This window comes from Oryctolagus cuniculus, chromosome 3, assembly GCF_051225735.1.
Source record: "Oryctolagus cuniculus isolate XC-2025 breed Fujian yellow rabbit chromosome 3, ASM5122573v1, whole genome shotgun sequence".
Taxonomy (NCBI): domain Eukaryota; kingdom Metazoa; phylum Chordata; class Mammalia; order Lagomorpha; family Leporidae; genus Oryctolagus; species Oryctolagus cuniculus.
In genome coordinates, this window is record NC_142869.1 from 110,879,464 (window position 1) to 110,898,354 (window position 18,891).

An 18,891-nucleotide genomic window follows, 5' to 3' on the forward strand; every position below is an offset into this window, starting at 1 on the left:
TGGTTTCAGTCCTGGTTACTTGGCAATTCAGATGCAGTTTCCTGCTAATGAGCCTGGGAGGCAGCAGATGATGGCCCAAACAGTTGGGTTCCTGCCACCCACATAACAGACCCTGTTGCAGTTCCCAACTCCTGACTTTAGCAGCCATTTGGGGTGTGAATCAGCAGATGGAAGATCTCTCTGCCTTTCCAACCAATAAATAAAATCTTTTCTTAAAAAAAAAGTTCATAGAAAATGCACATTATTTAAAAACTATACATGGATTTCAAAAATCTTACACCACAATGAATTTATCTTTTAACTCCATTCCATGAACGTTTCCAGTTCAAAGCCTACTCATTTATCTTAATCCTATGTATTGTTGAAAATCTTTCCAAGAGCACCTTCTTCTATAATCTTTCCTCTGAGAATCAAAAAAATCACAAGAATATTTGCACAAAACCAGTCACACTAGTAGATTACCTTGATTGATTGATTGACTGTTTGACTACCAGGAATTAAATTGGTTAAGGTAAAATTCTTGAGAGATTTCTTGAGAATATGTCACTGCTTTGCACTTGGATTATCACTAATAGTTCCATGGTCACACTAAAGACAGGGAAATATTTTTAAGAATCTGCAAAGTTATTTAGTTGAAACTTGAAAATCTGTTCTCGTCTTGCTCATTTAGCTCTACTTTTGTTCCAAGTGCAATAAGAAGCCCCATGAAGAAGTCATCTGTACAACTGTTGCCACCTATAGGTGACAGATGTAGTATATTAATTTTATTCTAATTCTAATGAAACACAGCAGCTGAAGGAAATGGTGAAGTTTTTGGAACCTGTGTAATTCTCATGAAACACCAGTCTTACATTACAACAACATTGTTGCTGTTCCATAGTTCTTATTTCAGGTGTTCCCCTGAAAGATAATATTGGCTGATATTTATAAAGTACTTTTCCAAGCTGGGTGTTAAGAACTTGAGCTCTGCAGACAGTCTGCCTAGGTCAAAATTTAAACTCCACCATGTCTTTGCCACCAAGACCTTGCCAATATTACTTCCTCAAGCCTCAGTTACCTGAAAATGGAGACAGAAATGGCACCTGCCCCATAGAATTGATGCGATGATGAAGAAAGACGATCCCTGCAATGTGCTTAGCAGAGTGTCTGCACAGAACAGGCACTTGATTAAATGCTAACTATTATGGCCACAATTAATTTGCAAAGCACCTTCACATACAGTTGCTGTAAACTAGCATGCACTAGTTTGTCACCATCTGCCACATAATTAACACATTAGTGTTTGACCTCAGTGCCTCCTTATAGTTTAAATTTAAATATTATATGACTTCAAACGCTTAAAATTGTCTGAGATCTGACAACACAGTGAAATGCTACTTCACTGTGCTGCTGTGGAGAGACAGGGAAGTAAGCTGTCTTAGAGCTTCCATTTGTAGCTGGTAGGACTACTGGAGAAGACCAGGCCAATGTTTAAGACTTCTGGTGCTAGTGGAAACCTCCATTGAGAAACTACTGATGGTTTAGCATTAGACTCAGTCTTTAGTTAGAAAGCCAGGGGTGGGAAGACAGGAGGACATTTTTAAAAAAAATGTGTGAAACCAGCTCCTTTGTCCAGAAACTCAGTCAATACAAAGATGGCAACTTGGCATGCATGCAGAGTTTTTTTATTGTGATTTTTGTTTTAATATGAAGCAATACTTTAATAACAGGAAATTGTAAATATGAGCAAATGTTGACCTAGATTTGTGTCCTTACCTTTGCAATCAAAAAACCTGGAGCCACTTTTTTGCACAGCAGCAGTAGGGGTGATCTGAGCAGCTGCTACTGCCTGTAGACACAGCCTGTGCTCCTGGGCCTATGGTGTCCTCACCACTCCTAGCTGCATACTGACCGGAAGGCTGAATGCCCTCTGGGTCCCCTTTTGTCTGTTGCACTGATGTTCTTAGAGTCAGGAAATATTTGTGTCCTCACCATTCATCAAAACTGTAAAAAGGAAGCCTGGGAAGTCTGTGTTTTTCTTAAAATAGGCAGTTCCTTCATTTCCATAAGCTCCCTGGCCAGTGTAGGCCTTTGTTATAATCAGTGGAATAAACACACCTACAAACTGATGCAATGCCTCATAGACAGTGGGCCTCTTCAAAGTAATTAACTCTTTCCTTACCTCCCCCTTCACACAATAGTACTTTTCACTGGTCTTTCTCCAAGACTGCAAGATCTAGGCCAGTCTTGCTCAAATTTTGACACGCATCAGAATCTCCCAGTGAGCCTGGTGAAAGCTGATTGCTGAACTCCAAAGTTTCTGCTGTACTGAGACTGACTGGAAAACTTAGCATTTCCTGATTCTTTGATGATGCTGGTGCTGTGAGACTAGAGAACACACTCTCAGAACCACTGTTCTAGAATAAGAATCCTGTCTTGTACTTACTGAGCCCCTAGTGCTATGTGCCAGGACCCGGAGGCACTTTATTTCTAATACTCACTTCAATCCTGAAGTAAATGCTTGTCTTATCACCATGTTATACCTGAAAGCAAGATAGACTTGTTGCACTCACACAACAGGTGAAAGGGCCAAGAGGAGCTGAAGCTCAAGTCTGTCTGCCACCAGCCAGGTCCCAGTGACACCCTGTAGGACACAAGTTGTTATTCAACTGTGTATCTTCAGCATCAAACCTTCCACCTAACTCATGGTAGCTTCTCTAGTGTTTGTTGAGTGTATTTGTGATCCACATAGACCAGAAATAAGCAAGAAAAATGCTTGTGGTCCTTGAATGAAATACAAGGGAGAAGACATTCAGGTGAGGAGAAAATTACAATGATGTCCTTTATTTACCTATATTTGGTTAATGTAAGTAAGCATTTGCTACTCTCTTTATGTATTTTTAATGTTGTGCAATATAATTCTTTGAAAAATGAACACTTAAAAATTGGCACGGCATCAAAACGGGCTCTCCCATGGCATTGTTCCTAATTATGGAGCCACTTTTCTGTAATCAGCCAGGAATCTGTCCCTCAGCTCTCCTCTGGTTTCAAGGTAGCCTTTTGAGATTGAAAATTAGCTCTCTGAGCAATGCTCCTGCACGTTAATAATTTAATGAAATGTGTACTAGCTCAAGGATGACTTTCAAATATTCCTATAGAATTGCACCATTTCCCGTAGCAGGGAAACTGCCTGCACCTGCTCTTGGGACGCCAAAGCCATCCACTTCCATCTCTCTCTCCTCTTTCTGTTAAATATTTAGCATGGAAAAGTCCATAGGCTTTGACTGTATATGTTTTCCTCCAATAAAAACACAATTTTCCTCATTGCACCTTTCTAAGTCCAACAACCTAAGGATGTGAAGTAGACTCAGGGTGCAGAATAGGAAGGCATACAATGATAGTAACAAAATGTAAGACCAAAAAAAAAAAAAGTGGAAAACCTGTCCTTTATTACAAAAGAGTGTGGTTTAATGGAAAGAAGAACATGGAAAGCAGCCAGGCAGACCTTCAGATCTTGTTCTCCACCGCCTGCTGGGCAACCTTGGGCAGGTAACTCTGTCACTCTGAGCCTTGCCTTGTTTCCCTCATTTTTAAAAGTGGTCAATGACTACAACAATTATTGTTAGATGGGATAAGTACTGATGTTCTACTACACAGTAGTTCACAATATTCTATATTTCAAAGTAACCAGAGAGGAGTTTGAATGTTCTTACCACAAAGAAATAATAAATATTTGAGTTGACAGATGTGCTGAATACCCTGATTTGATCATTACACGATGTATACAGCTACCAAAAGTCACATTGTACCCTGCACATATGTACAATTATGTGTCAGTTAAAATTAAATGAAAAAAATAAGACATGGGATCAAAACACCAAAATTAAATAGTAATGTTTAACTTGCAGGTTTCTGAAAAGGCTGATATAGATCTATTAAATGTGTTTTATCTGGTGGATCCCCCAAAAAAATATTTTTGTCTCTAATCCTCTGGTCCCTGCCTCTACCTTATGTTTGGGTGGAATTTTTGCCTGAAAGAAGAAAAAAAGATGAGAAATTATTTAGAGATCTTTCACTGCCATTCTTCTCAGTGTTTTTTGCATCTATGCCTCTCTCTCTCTGTCCTCTCCTCCAACCTCACCTTACAAGCCGCTTGAGCAACTGAATGTATTTATGTTTACAGAGTTTACGTATGATAATCATTGAATATGGCTGCAATGTCATATAAAGTCCTAGAGTTACAGTGATGATAACATGCTATAAATATCCCACTATAAATTGGCATTCCTAGAGCTTTCTGTAAGGGTGGAGGGAAATCACTAACTGCAGACCTATGTACTATGATTTTTAAGTCCTTAGGGCTTTCTGGAGTCTGTACCCAAAGACACAAAGTTCTTTACTTCAAATCTTAAGTCTTATAGAGGGACAAAGTGCAACATGGCAGTACTTATGACAAATGCAACAAGAGCTTAGATTTTATGGCAATTTCAGGGATTTTATGACTTTTTTTTTACAAATTGCTAATCCCTATCCATATTTAGAAAAAAATGCAACTAATAGAATACTTAACTAGGAATGCAAGGAGTTTAAAACTTTTAAGAAAAATAAAGTGCTTTACCTAAACAAATTTCAGGTGGATTCATTTAAAATGAAATTAAGTGGCACTTAACTGGTTTGTAAATTGGGATCCATTTATCTCAGTAAAATGATTAAAGCCTTGATTTATCCCTAAAACTAGCTTTATTATTACATTTAATTATACGAGAAGATTGTTAAAGACTGTAGGTTCTCTCTATCCCTTTAAATGGCACTTTATAAGACAATAATTGAATATTGGATAGGATAACTTGATTTTCCAAAGAAATATGTTTCTAATATTTTCCTCTTTTTATTGCAGAAATTGAAACAAGTTGAAGAAACAGAAGATCCTGAGAATAGATTACCTAAAATTTCCCTGGAGTCATTCAATAAATTTAACAGCAATACTGTGATTTTATTAGAAAAAGAAAAGAACTCAATGAACAAGGTTGAAGGACAGAAAGAAGAGAAAGAAAAAAATGAAGAGGCATCTTTGAGTAGCTCAGATAGGCCTGGGATGGACAACTTGGAATCTTTGAGCGATTCTTTATATGATAGCTTCTCTTCTTGTGCAAGTCAAGGTTCAAACGATGTATAAAGGACTTTTCTTTTTTCCTTAGAACTGGGAATGGAGCACTTTGGAGGTAGAGATGAGGACAGGAAACCTTTGCAACACCAGAGCCCACATTGTCAGGTTCAAGGCAGGCAACGCACCAGAGCTTACTTCTCTGCCAGGAAACAAAAGTAGACTCCACTCATTGTGTTTCAAGAGAATAGAAAGTAAATAGATCCATGATACAGAATTCTTAAATTTGCACATTTTTTGAACACTTGTATAGAAGTTGTAAATTTTGGAGGAAAGAAATTATATTTGTAGCAAAAGAAAAAGAAAAAAAAAGACAGCAATAAATGGAATCAGTGCCATGCTCTTGAAATGATGTACAAAGTCTTAGAAATTGATGATCATATATATTTTTAAACAATTACAATTAAGGTTGTTGTGAAGTGCATTGTCCTAGTCCTCAGATTGTTAGAGGGGACACTTTGTAAGCCTAACACAGGGCCTGCAGAAGAAAACCAAGGGATCAGTCTGATCTCCATCTCACTGTCTCACTTTGAGAGGAATTTTACTTCCAGTGTAATTTCAAAATTGTTGCCAGAGATTCAGGTAGTAATAAATGTCACCAGGCTTCTACTAAGAAATGAAAAGGGTACTGAAGTGTGGACGCCACTGGCAAGTGTGACGCTGAGTCAGAAACACCCCTGATTCTACTTCCAACACAGCAGGCTTTGCCTCCCAGCATTTCCTTACATCCTCTTCTACTTCGTGCTTCTCTGTGATTCTGGGTATAATTTGTTGATTTTTATCTTCCTGCTCTTTTTCTTAAAATCTGGGCACTATGGAAAGTGTTCACTTTTTAAATAAAATGAATGGTTGGTGCTATGAAAAATTCATACTTTTAATATTCTTTTTTCTACAAAGACTGTTTATATGTAAGGATAAATTCTATTTTAAAGGTTATGTGTATTTTTTCTAGATGTGCACTATTTATAATTGCTTTTGTACAGGAGCTTGTAAACTAGGCATAATAGAAATATTTTTAGGATCTGTATGGTTACTTTAGCACACACTTGTTTCTTTAAAGAGTATTAATGTAAGATCAGTGTTATTCGGTTAATTTGTGCAATTTCGTTATATTGGAGTTTTGGTATCTTAAATGAAAATCTGTAAAATGTCCTTGTCCTTCCTACGGTTAAAAATCCTTTCGGTGTCTTTTCTGAATAAAAATCCTGTCACCCTTGCACCCTCTGAGAGTGGAAAAGCACTCGTTTAAGGACTCTGGCCCACTGGGTTATTTGAATCGCGATTCGCACGTGCGCCAGGGATGGAGTCCCCTAAGGAATAAACAAACTGGCCCTTTTCTCCAGAGATAGTAATTCTGCCAGTTGTGTTAAGATCAGAGTCATCGGACAAGCGAGTAACGGTCAAAGCGGTTCGGTCCCCCCACCCCTGCCCCCAGGGGTTAACCAACTGGAAACGAAAGGAAGATGGAGGGCCGGTGGGGGAGGTTGGGGGCACGAAGGGAGTAGTAGCCCCAGGCAGAGATGGAAGCGCTCTGCAGCGGGCTTGCAAGAAAGTCATTTAAGCCCATTTCCAGACCCGCTGCGTTGGCAGGGTGGGAAATAAATGACAGCGCCCCAGCCCGAGACCGCGTCCCCCGAGAGGCGAGGCGGCTGCAGGAGGGGAGGGCGACGAGGGGTGAAGCCGAGGAGGCTGTTTGCACCGAAGTGGGCGCTCCCCTGGGATTTTGGAGATTGGGGTGGCAACGTGCGGGACTGGGGGCGGGGGCGCTGGAGTGCTCCGGGCTGGCGAGCGGGCTCCCGCACCACCTGCAGCAAAGCTCGCGAGGAAGGCGAAAACAGCACTGTGGCACCCCCGGAGAACGCAAGGTGGGTGACTGGGGCTTGGAAAAGCAGGAGAAGGGGCTGGGGCGGAGCAGCCAGAGGCCGAGTCGTGGGCACGGATGGCGCTTTTCTAGGGGAGGCGTGGGAGTACACTTAAAAACTCGTGGCTTTCGGAGGGCAGATTGAAACTGCCATCCTTTTAGAGGACAGGGATGGAAGACCGCAGACCCTGCTCCTCACCCCCGATTTGCCTGTGTAAAGAGCGGGCGGCGGTTGTCGTTGGGGCGGCCCCTCTCCTGGGCTAGGCGACCAGGGTGGCTTTGATCACCCTCCAGCAGTGCGCGCGGGCGGGCGACAGGAGGGAGGCGAGGGCGAGCGCGCCAGGCTGGGCAGGGTCCCCAGCACACCCTCTCCTATCCTGCCACAGCCGAAGCCCAAACCCGTAATGAACCGATCGCCACAGGCTTTTCGCAAGAAGAGGTGGCGAGGCCGCACGGGACACCCCAGGGAGATTACGAGTGTGCAACTTCAGCAGGTGCGCGGCAGCGTGCCCCCTGGCCCGCCAGCAGCCGGGGACACCGGGCCTCAGCTGTGGCAGCGCTCTGGACGCTGTTGCTGGGGGGTGTCGGCCGGCCCCGGAGTGGGGGTCGCACGGGGCGCGGGTCCAGCCCAGTGCTTCGCGTGCTTTCCCCACCACTCTGGCCCCCGGGGCGGCGCTCAGCAAGTCCCTGCGGCACCTGCTGCGCCCTCCTGGCGGAATCCCCAACCTCCAGACTCCCTACCTCCCTTCGGAAAACTATAGACCTCCCCCGCGCCTACCCTGGAGCTCCTTTCTCGGGAACGTGCGAAGGCTGGAGAGGAGGACGGCAGGAGGGGGTGGGGACTTGGGACCGTCTCGGCCTTCCCCGCCCCAACTCGGCAGCCGTCACGTGGTGCCTGGAGCGGGCGGGAGGAAGGGAGGGAGAAGAGGCGAGACTTTTTGGGTGCTGAGGATCGCTAGTAGTTCCTTCAGTCTCAGTCGCCAACTCTGCAAGCGCTGTCCTCGGCCCCGGAGCGCCAGCCAGAGGAGCCGCGCGACCCGCAGCCGGGAGCCCGGCGCGGGCGATGCGGGCACCGCGGGCGGCACCTGCGGCTCCTCTCGGCGGCTGCGGTCGCTTCGGCGGCGGCGGCGCGGGCCCCAGCAGCTTCGGCAGCCACAGCCGCTGCGGCCCGGTGAGCCTCAGCCACGGGCGCTGCCTCTAATGAGCCTGCCCGCCCCCGGCCCCGCGGCTCCGGGACGATGTGGGTCCTCGGCATCGTGGCAACTTTTTGCGGATTGTTCTTGCTTCCAGGTAAGAAACACCGAGAGGCCCGCAGCGCGGCGGGGCATGCACACTCCATCTACCCGGTGGCCCCCTGGCTCCCCGCGAGCCGGTCTCTCTGGGGTTGCTGGGGGCTGCCCAGCGGGAGTTCGACGCTGTCGATCGGTGCACAGCGGCGCTGTACTGGGAAAGTCTCCAAGTCCCGCGCGGCAGGAGGAGAGCGGGGAGTGGCGGATTTGTGAAACTCCGGGATGCAGCTGTTCGGGCTGCACCGTGGAGAAGCCGGGCTGGGGAGGAGCGAGGGTCTGAGCCGTGCTGGCGAGGGGGAAGGGGCGACACTCTGAACCCTCCAAGTTGCAAGGCGTCTCTGGTACCCCGTGGGAGTGGCGCCGCCGACAGGTGAGCTGCGCGCTGGGCAGCCTACGGTCGGGGCGAGTGCAATCGGTGTGGTGCTGGGAGAGGCGCTCCGGGCCCGGCGTTAGCGCTTTGGGGCGGAGAGGGGGTATCGCGGGCGACGCGATCTAGACTGAAGCTCGTAGATCCGAAGAAGCTACTGGGCTGAAGCGAAGAGAGGAGCAAACGTCTAGCTCTCCCTGTGCAGTTCGCCCACCGACTCCCGACCGAGCTCTGTAGAGCTGGGAAACCTGCCGCTGATCCTCGCCACTGGATGCTCTGAAAACGAGGGCCCCGGGGAAAGCAGGCTGCGGCGTCACGGTCCTGGGTGACAGCGCGGACAACACAGCACTCAGGCACACACACAACACACAAACACGTACACACACACACACACACACACAAACACGTGCGCGCGCGCCTCCTCGCACCCACTGCGGCCAGTTCCGCCGCTGCTGGTGTGGTCCGGGAGAGCAGCCAAGGACCCCGGGCTGGGCACTTAGGGCACAAAGCTCTTGACATTGCGCTCCTCCTCTCTAGGTTCCCCGCCGTAGCCGCGCAGAAGCCACAGCTTTTAAAAAATTAAATAAATAAAACTGCTAAGGCGTTTGCGCGAGCAATCATCAATGGTGCCAAAATAGTAATTAAGTAATTTGTAACCAATTAGCAATTAGGCAAACCCTTTGGCATTGACTGAAGCTGACTCAAGTCTCTGGAACTACCTCGCTCTTCAGGTTGTAAATCGCCCCCGCCCCCACCCCCTCTGAACTTCTTGGGAAAAGGCTGCTGGTGTGTGGAGCTGGGATCCAGGGCTCCTGGGCGGTATTCTGCCTTATCCGTCGGGACCCCCGAGTGCCCGCGCCGCCCCCTGCCGGCTTCAGCCTCATCCAGCCCTAACTATTTGCAGACCCTGGAGTGCGGAGCTCCCAAACGTCCCAAACGCGGGCAGGGGAGGTTCTCCGGGGCTGGGATGGGCTCTGTGGAGCTGGATCTGAACTGACCTGGTCTGTCTCGCAGGCTTTGCGCTGCAAATCCAGTGCTACCAGTGTGAAGAATTCCAGCTGAACAACGACTGCTCCTCCCCCGAGTTCATCGTAAATTGCACGGTGAACGTCCAAGACATGTGTCAGAAAGAAGTGATGGAGCAAAGCGCCGGTAAGAGCCCTGTGCTGGCCCCTCTGCTCCGAAGCCTGGGACCGGGAGGGCCGTTAAATTACCAGAAAAGGGACTGGCTTTGATTGAATGCACACACAGTGGTTATCGCAGATTTACTTTTACAGTGCTGGGGAAATGAAGAGGTCTAAGTTGCTTTAATCTCATTAGCGTTAATTACCAGGGCTTCTCCCCAAGCGACTTGGGAGGGGACGAGCGTTTAGATCAGCGAGGCTCCTCTTTACTTACTCCTTTCACTTCCCTCTGCTGCAAGCCGATCAGAGGGTAGAGAATACACGGATGGATACCCAACTCCGGCTTAGGCATCGACATGAGCCTGTGAGCTACGTCATCCTGAAATATGGAGCAAGTTGAAGTTCCCAGAGGTCAGAGCTTGAAAAATGTGTTTTGTCATAGAGCCTTATCATATTTCTTTGAAGAATGCCATACGCTCTTTATTTAATTTTAGAAGTAATGCTTCAAATTCTAAGCACAAATTGCTAAGATCTTTCAAAGGAAGGCTTTTCACAGCCCCACCAGCTGAGCTGCTGGCGGGCTGAGCAGAGGGCCTGGGTATGATGCAAACAAAGGGGTTCTTCTGGGAGCAGACCTCCCTGACTGTGGATGACAAAATCTCCCTAGCTCCACCCACCAACAGTCTTATCAGAAATCAAAGACATCCCCTCCCACCCACCCCCCTACAAAGTGTAACTGGAATTTTAGGAGAATGTTTGGAGCTGTTGCTTCAAATCCAAGGTCAAACCCATAAAAAGAGATTTTGCCATTTGAAGGATATTGAAAGATGGGAAAATAGCCTTTTATGATGAATGATATTGAATGAACCTAAGTCTTGTTCAGTGAACTGCCTGTAGAGCCCTGTGAAGTCATTGGAACTTGTTATGTGATTCCCTTAATCCAATGGGCAAAGACTAGCAAAGCTACTAGTCTTTAAAGCCAACACCTTTAGAAAGTAGTCACTTCTCAGAGGAGGACCCGGAAATGTCTTGATGCTCACCATAGGTGTGTGTTTGTGGTGGGGGAGGGGTGGTATTGCTAGGATGCTCCCTCTGCTCTGATGTGATGTTAGGGAGGTTTTCGGATCTGTTCTTCATAGGGCATGATTGGCCTAGGTGAGAGTCTTCTACCAAAATCTCTCTTAAGGGAAGTCTAAGACATAACTGTTCATAAGAGTAGCTTGTCCAAGAAAAACAGCAAGCATTATTTTGGGATGTGGGATTGGGGTTATTATAAGTATAAAACAAGACTGAAATTGAGGGATGATGATTATTCAGTTAAGATCAACATACATAATTTTGACAAGTGATTTCTACTTCTGTTTTGTCTGATTTTTCTTGAGAAGAAAGCAAGAAAGAAAGAAAAGAAAAGAAAGAAAAAAGAATATCCTACCATTCTACTGGAGAGGTTGCTGTGATTTTAGTTGGAACCACTGTCAGTACTTCATTGTGACTTTCAAATATTTGCAGCTTTCTTTCAGAGTCATTTAGAGCCAGACAAAGCAAGGCTGTACCATGGGTACGTTAAGAATGTCTTCAGGCCGGCCCTGCAGCTCACTAGGCTAATCCTCTGCCTTGCGGCACCGGCACACCGGGTTCTAATCCCAGTCGGGGCACCGGATTCTGTCCCGGTTACCCCTCTTCCAGGCCAGCTCTCTGCTGTGGCCAGGGAGTGCAGTGGAGGATGGCCCAAGTGCTTGGGCCCTGCACCCCATGGGAGACCAGGATAAGTACCTGGCTCCTGCCATCAGATCAGCACCGCGCGCCGGCCGCAGCGCGCGGGCCGTGGCGGCCATTGGAGGGTGAACCAACGGCAAAGGAAGACCTTTCTCTCTGTCTCTCTCTCTCTCACTATCCACTCTGCCTGTCAAAAAAAAAAAAAAAAAGAGAGAGAGAGAGAGAATGTCTTCAGCATCCTTGAGGCTATAGCTTGACTGGGTATGCTGGTTCATCACCAGGGATGTGGTTGAGAAATCGATGTGAACTAAATTCCATTCAGAGGAGATCCTTTTTCTAAGAGACCTTTCTTCCTCCCTGAAAGTTTATCTAAAATGAACATCAGTCACTGCTGAATCAAAGAGCTTTCTCTTTTTTTTTTTTTTTTAACATTTATTTATTTATTTGAGAGCCAGAATTACAGAGAGAGGGAGAGACAGAAAGAGACGGGGGTCCTCTATCCACTGATTCACTCCCCAAATGACTGCAATGCCCAGAGCTGGACCAATCCAAAGCCAGGAGCTTCTTCTGGGTCTCCCAAATGGGTTCAAGCACTTGGACCATCTTCCACTGCTTTCGTAGGCCATGAGAAGGGAGCTGGATTGGAAATGGAACAGTCAGGACTCAAACCGGAGTCCACATGGGATGTCAGAGCCACAAGCAGAGGCTTAACCTACTGTGCCACAGTTCGGTGGGCGAACTGCACAGGGAGAGCTAGACGTTTGCTCCTCTCTTCGCTTCAGCCTGGTAGCTTTAAAGTTTGAGAAATAGGAGCAGTGGAGCAATTCAAAGAAAAATCCTGTTATGGGACAGGATTCGCAAAGCATTCTGAGTCTGATTCAGTAGAAACCAACCAAATGTGTTTGTTCCACTGTCCCAGTGGGGTTGATGCTCCCAAAGCACTTCCATTTCAGGTACAGATATATGTTAGAGAGCTATAAATTTTATTTTTGCCAGTAGGTGTGGCGAGTGAGCCTAAAACTTTGTGAAATAACCATAAGGCCAGCAAGCTCTGAGCATCTGGCTCTTTCCTAGGAGCCTTGTGCGTCATGCCTCATGAAATCTGGTAGTTCCCTTTGCAAAGCCCTTGTTTCCCTGTGCTGTTGCTGACCCACATTTAACTCTATTTCATTGTCGTCTTCTCCACTCTGGAGAAAGAAAGTAATGCCTGGAAAATAACACCATTAGAAACTGAAGTCAGGGGGCCGGTGCTGTGGCATAGCAGGTAAAGCCACCACTTGCAGTGCTGGCATCCTATATGGGCATCGGTTCGAGACCTGGCTGCTCCACTTCTGATCTGGCTCTCTGTTATGGTGTGGGAAAGCAGTGGAAGATGGCCTGAATCCTTGGGCCCCTGCATCTGCATGGGAAGACTCCAAGGGAGCTCCAGGCTTCAGATCAGTGCAGCTCCAGCTGTTGCAGCCAATTGGGAAATGAGCCAGCTGATGGAAGACCTCTCTCTCTCTCTCTCTGCCTCTCCTCTTTTTGTGTAACTCTGACTTTCAAATAAATAAATAAATCTTTAAAAATAATTGAAGTCAGAATATATGTCTATATCTGTTGATGATAGATAGGTAGGTAGGTAGGTAGATAGATAGATGATAGATAGATAGATAGATAGATGATAGATAGATAGATTTTAGCTTGATCAATACCATGCTGTACTGGGAGTCTTAGCATTCTAGAGCTGGAAGGGTCTCCTGAGTCTTAGTTGAGGGTGCTTATGAGAATCTTCCTGAACATTTGTTCAACTCCACATGCCTGAGTCCCCACCTCGAAGAAGCCCATTTCATAAGGCTATGGAATTTCTCTCTGGCCTTTTATAAGTTCCCAAGTGATTCTGGGAGGCCCTGAGTTGAGCATTGCTGATCAGAACGTTTTGTTGTTGTTGTTGTTGTTGTTGTTGTTGTTGAGGAAGAAACAAGGTCCAGAAAAATGAAAAGCTGTTACCAAGAGGTGTTTGCTACTGATAGGTGCTTCCTGGGCCAGCATCTCTGCTGGAATACCACGCACAGTAATTCTTATGAAGGAGCCTGCAAACATTCTTGGAGAATGAGTATTATGAAAAAACTATGCATGGAATTCAACATTTTTTGCATCAAAATAAACATCTTTTAATTCCAGTTTTCCATGAATTTTTTGAAACCATCCTTATACAGTAAAATATACCCTCAGGTTTGTCTGAAAAGATAATCCAAGAAAAATTCATGAGAATTTAAGTCAGTTTTAATCATTTTCCCCCAAACCAAGTTCACATGACAGACTGACGGGACAGGCCATGAAGTGGATGGCAAAAGTATGAGAACCAACTGGTAGGATTTTTAAATTTTGAGTGTTGTGTAAACTGGTGTTTGTCATAGGCATAGAAAAACCAAGGCATTAACTGGACTAAGGAATTTTAATGAACTAAGCCAGTCTGACATTAAGCAGTAATGAAAGGCATTCTCTTTCCAAAAAAATACCAGCGGTGCAGTCTGCCCAGGCCTTCAGTTAGTCCTGTCTGGATTAAGTCTGCAAACTCAGCTCTTATGAATTTTAAGGCAGGAACATTTAATTTTCAATTGGGAAGTACATTCAAAATTAACCTTTACCTATCCCCAGAGTGGCATTCCTGTTAGAGGCTTAGATCGTTTTCCGTGGCTGTTTTTCTTGTTGGTCATTTATGGAATAATAAGGCATGGGCTTGGGGGGATGGGAAGTTTGGTTCAGCTACTCTCATTGTCCTCACTAATTGATATTTAAATGTTTGCATAACTAATGACTTGCTCTCACCAGCTCCATCCTTAATGAGTTAGTGTCTATTTACCAGCACCCTTAATAACGTTTCTCTTGCTCTTGCTTATTGCTCTCTGAAAAATATTTCAGATATTGATTCTCATTTCAGAGTAGAAGCCCCCTGCAATACGAATTTTTAAACCAGGGTATAAAGAATGTGAATTTGCATTTGTTTGACAGTGCAATCTTGTAATTAGAGTTTTTCCTCTTGACTAGATACAGTGAAAGGGGCATAATTTAATTTTTATAGACTAGCCAATTTCTGCCCTTAGTAAAATATAGCTCTGTCAGTGAGCAAAATGTTACAGGTTCTCCTAAACCTTATTTAAAAGTTAAATGAAGTATATTGAGAGAAAGTTCATGGTCTGAATCAGTAACCTAATCGATCTCTTCACCCATCCTTTGCAACATGCATTAATCTATTTGTCTGTTTTGCAATACAAGAGTTACTGATTTACATGCCACATTGCGTCTACATTATGGCTGTATAAGTAATGGCTATTTTCCTTTTGGATTAGGTAGCTGCTCATTAAGTTGGGCAGAGATGGCTCCAGGCCTTGAACAGGTTTATTTTATGCTTTCTTTTCTCATGAGCTAAATAAGAGAAAGAAAGCAAGAGAGGACTAGATGTCCACAAAATAACTGCTGATCCACTCTTAGGAAGAAGTAATAGGAAGTTATCCACAGCCAATGCTTTCTCAAGTCTGTGCTCTCTTTAATTTCACCAGCATTTAAAAATCATAGGCTCCAGTTTGTCCTTGGGTGCACTTGACAGGAAGGAGGTATTTTTTGTGAATCAGTCTGTATCACAGTTCCTTTGTACCTGAATTCTTTGATTTGAGATGCATGCATACACTCAGGCATGCACACAAACACACACACACATACATACACACACACATACTCACACACATATATTTGGAGATACCTCAAAAATTTTATGTGAACTTCATGTTATGAAAAACTATATAGATGTCATATTTTTGCACCAAAATAAACACAAAATTTTATAAAAAATTTTTTTCTTTTATTTGAAAGGGAGAGAAACAGAGACAGGGAGCTACCTTCCATCTGCTTCCCAAATGCCCACAATAGCCTACACTGAGCAGGTGAAAGCTAGGAGCTAGGAACTCATTGCAGGTGTCCTCTATGAGCAACAGGGACTAATGGCCCTAAGCCATCACCTCCTGCCTCCCAAGGTGTGCATTAGCAGGAAGAGGGAATTGAAAGCTGATCCAGGACTCAAACCCAGGCACCCCAGTATGGGATACAGGCATCCCTAGTGGCATCCAGACCACTGTGCCAAATGCCCACCCCTAAATTTAAATTTTAATTGTATTTTTCCACAAACTTTTCAGGTATCTTCATATGTATGTGTGAGTGCGTATATTTTTAGATTTTTGCTTGTATACATTTGCATACAACCACATATGCAATTCTTGTATGAAAAGTGAAATACTGTCTTTCTTTGCCATAGTTCTCATTGGAAATGAGTTAATCCATGCTATGTTATAGGCACAAAGACATTTCCTCTTCTACAGAATGACCATGTTAGGGGCACCAGCCACACCAGTTAATCTTCCTGTGACCCCTCCTGCCTCATAATTCCCGTCCTCCTACCAGAACTCTCCTGTGACCTACATTTTGAGTATCTCACCTAGCAAACTTTCTTGTTTTAAAGCTTATTGTTTTCATTTATTTAAAAGGCAGAGTGGCAGAGGGAGAGAGAGCGAGGTTGTTCATCTGCTGGTTCACTCCCCATATGCCCATAAGGCCTGAGCTGGGAACTCTGTCCAGGTCTCCCACATGTGTGGTAGGGACCCAAGTTCTTGAGCCATCATATGCAGTATCCTAGTTTACCCATTAGCAGAAAACTGGATTGGAGGAAGAGGTGGAACTCTATCCCAGGCACCCCAACATGAGAGGTGGGCATCCAAAGCAGCTTACCCCACCATACCAAACTTACTTTCTCACCCCCTCAACCCTTTTTAGAACCTGTCAGATGGGCTATGGATTATGCTCACAAATAAAGTGCAAAACAAAAATCCCAAAATCACCATAGTGTACCTTTGACAAAGGAGACTTCAGCAGGTTAAGAAACTTTTAAAAAGATTCAGATGCCAGGAAAGATATCCTCAACTGTTAACCCTGGCCCTGCTCAAAAGGCCTTCATATCAACCTCAATCAAATTAGGAGTTACCCAGGAGGAGATTCTGGGCAAGCAAAGTCAATCTCACAGCCTCCTTTCTTGTTGGGATGCTCACAGAGTACCTTGCTCTTTGGGGCAAGACATTTTGCCAAAAGGTTTACCCGCAGGGTTCTCAGCAAGCATCCAGGTCTTTCGTGGGGCAGGCAGGGCTGGCTTGGGAGGAAGGATTGGAGGGAACGTCAGATGTCTTTAGTCCCGCGGACTCTCCAGTAAGCTGAGCATTTGTTTATGCTAACTTTCCAGCTGAACAAGCAGCCGGTGCTGACCTCCCGTCTCCACAGATGAAACGCTTGAAGATTGATCCGGCTCTCCCATAACACTAATTCCTCCCACCACGATTTCATGAAAGCTTCCATCATTGATGGTTTTCCTAATGAATTTAAACAGAGAGGCTTCAAAGCTGTTTTTTTTTCCCCCAGTGAGAATGAAACGAAAGATGAAAACAAAACACACCATTGCCTTTGAACTTCGAAAAGAAAATCCACTTCCCTTACACACTCCTGAAACAAAATCTGAAAACTTCAGTCTCTCTCCTTCATCCCCTCCTCTCCTCCCGTTACTCCTCTCCTCCCTTCCATAATTCTGGAATGATGACTGACTTTGATGCTAAAGCCCAAAGGTTTCTTAGCACACTGTACAGGGGGACCCAACACCCCAGCCCTTGCTTTGTGCTTGTTCAGTGGGAAGGGTCTTCAGCTGCATTAGCAGGGAGCACCCATGTCCCAGGCTGCCCACGCGTGGTACCTTTGAAGAGGTTACTAAATGTCCCAGGGGCTTATCTTCCTCTCCTGCAAAGTGTGGAAAGAGGCTGCCTATTTTCTTAGGAGATACAGCAGTAGAACGAGAAATGCAATCATCTTAAAGGAATCCATCTGCAACTGGAAGGCTGCCTGGAGTTGCAGGGAGTTGCTCGTCCCCTGGCTCTCCATACCTGCCTCGGAACGCTGGTCCACACAGTTTAGTGCGAGTTCTTTGGTACACTGTTTCCTCTTTTCTCACATGGGGGAAATCCCAGTTTAGCCTTTAATTCCTTATAATAGGGTCCTCATAATCAATCCAGTTTGTCCACAGTAAAGCAATATTCTCATTAGATGCAGCATGAACCTGAGACACAGAGAGGGTCAGCAGTATACTTAAGATCACACAGCCGGTGGGAGTGAAATGCAAGTGCCCTTTTCTCAGTCACTATGGTGCCATTTTCCAGTTTATTTTGGCAATTTTAATGACAGTTTCATCAAGATATTATTCACATACTGTAAAACCCAACCTTTAAATTATACGATTATGTGGTTTTAATATATTCATAGTTTTACAACCATAACTGTTATCTAATTCCAGAAAATTCCATCATTCAGAAAGAAACCTTATAACTTAGCAGTCACTCTCCACTTCCCACTCTACCATGTTGCTGGGAACCACTCATCTACTTTCCATTTGTGTGCAATTCCATATTCTGGATATCTCACATAAATAGGATCATACACTATGTGGCCTTTTGCAACTCACTTCCTTTGCTTAGGATAAAGTTGTGCTTCATCCTGGCCATTTCCCGTGTGCCACAAATCTTTCCTCTTGCTGAGGAAAGCTCCAGGTTGATAGGCCCTAACTTATAGAGTGGGGTGGTATGAGATGGGATGGAGTGTGGTGAGTTGTGAACTTACAACTCCATTGGCTAGGGCTGATATAGCAGTTAAGACTCTGCTTAGGACATCTGCATCCCATATCAGAGTACCTGGGTTCAAGTCCAGGCTCTACTCTTTTTTTTTAAAACTTTTATTTAACAAATATAAATTTCCAAATTACACCTTATGGATTACAGTGGCTTCCCCCACCCCATAACTTCCCTCCCACCCGCAACCCTCCCATATCCCACTCCCTCTCCCATTCCATTCACATCAAGATTCATTTTCAATTATCTTTATATACAGAAGATCAATTTAGTATATATTAAGTAAAGACTAACAGTTTGCACCCACACAGAAACACAAAGTGTAAAATACTGTTTGACTACTAGTTATAGCATTAATTCACATTATACAACACATAAGGACAGAGATCCTACATGAGGGGTAAATGCACAGTGACTCCTGGTGTTGACTTAACAAAATGACACTCTTGTTTAAGGCGTCAGTTATCACCCTAGGCTCTTGTCATGAGTTGCCAAGGCTATGGCAGCCGTTTGAGTTCACCAACTCTGATCATATTTAGACAAGGTCATAGTCAAAGTGGAAATTCTCTCCTCCCTTCAGAGAAAGGTACCTCCTTCTTTGATGGCCCATTCTTGCCACTGGGATCTCACTCACAGAGATCTTTCATTTAGTTTTTTTTTTAATTTGGTTTTTTGTTGTTGTTGTTGTGGGTTGTTTTT

At 44.9% G+C, this 18,891-nt stretch overlaps 2 protein-coding genes across 23 annotated transcripts in view; both read left to right on the top strand.

The window, feature by feature from the left end:
* NCKAP5 (NCK associated protein 5) overlaps window positions 1-6,380 on the top strand; it is a 1,067,666-nt gene extending 1,061,286 nt beyond the window's left edge. For all 16 annotated transcript variants that reach the window (XM_051849620.3, XM_051849629.3, XM_070071010.2 and 13 more), the window contains one exon: window positions 4,877-6,380. In XM_051849620.3, coding sequence (XP_051705580.3) covers window positions 4,877-5,155 — 279 coding nt within the window. In that variant the 3' untranslated portion in view covers window positions 5,156-6,380. The remainder of the gene's footprint in view (window positions 1-4,876) is intronic.
* A 474-nt stretch (window positions 6,381-6,854) lies between these two features.
* The window catches only part of LYPD1 (LY6/PLAUR domain containing 1), a 36,329-nt gene continuing 24,292 nt past the window's right edge, over window positions 6,855-18,891 (top strand). Inside the window, exons 1-3 of one of the 7 annotated variants that reach the window (XM_051849634.3) lie at window positions 7,929-8,126; window positions 8,254-8,294; window positions 9,675-9,812. In XM_051849634.3, coding sequence (XP_051705594.1) covers window positions 8,068-8,126; window positions 8,254-8,294; window positions 9,675-9,812 — 238 coding nt within the window. In that variant the 5' untranslated portion in view covers window positions 7,929-8,067. Of the gene's footprint in view, window positions 7,009-7,390; window positions 7,499-7,901; window positions 8,295-8,536; window positions 8,664-9,427; window positions 9,447-9,674; window positions 9,813-10,083; window positions 10,196-18,891 lie in introns of those variants that run through there. The other 6 variants (XM_089329318.1, XM_089329322.1, XM_002712411.6 and 3 more) reach the window with 6 other exon arrangements.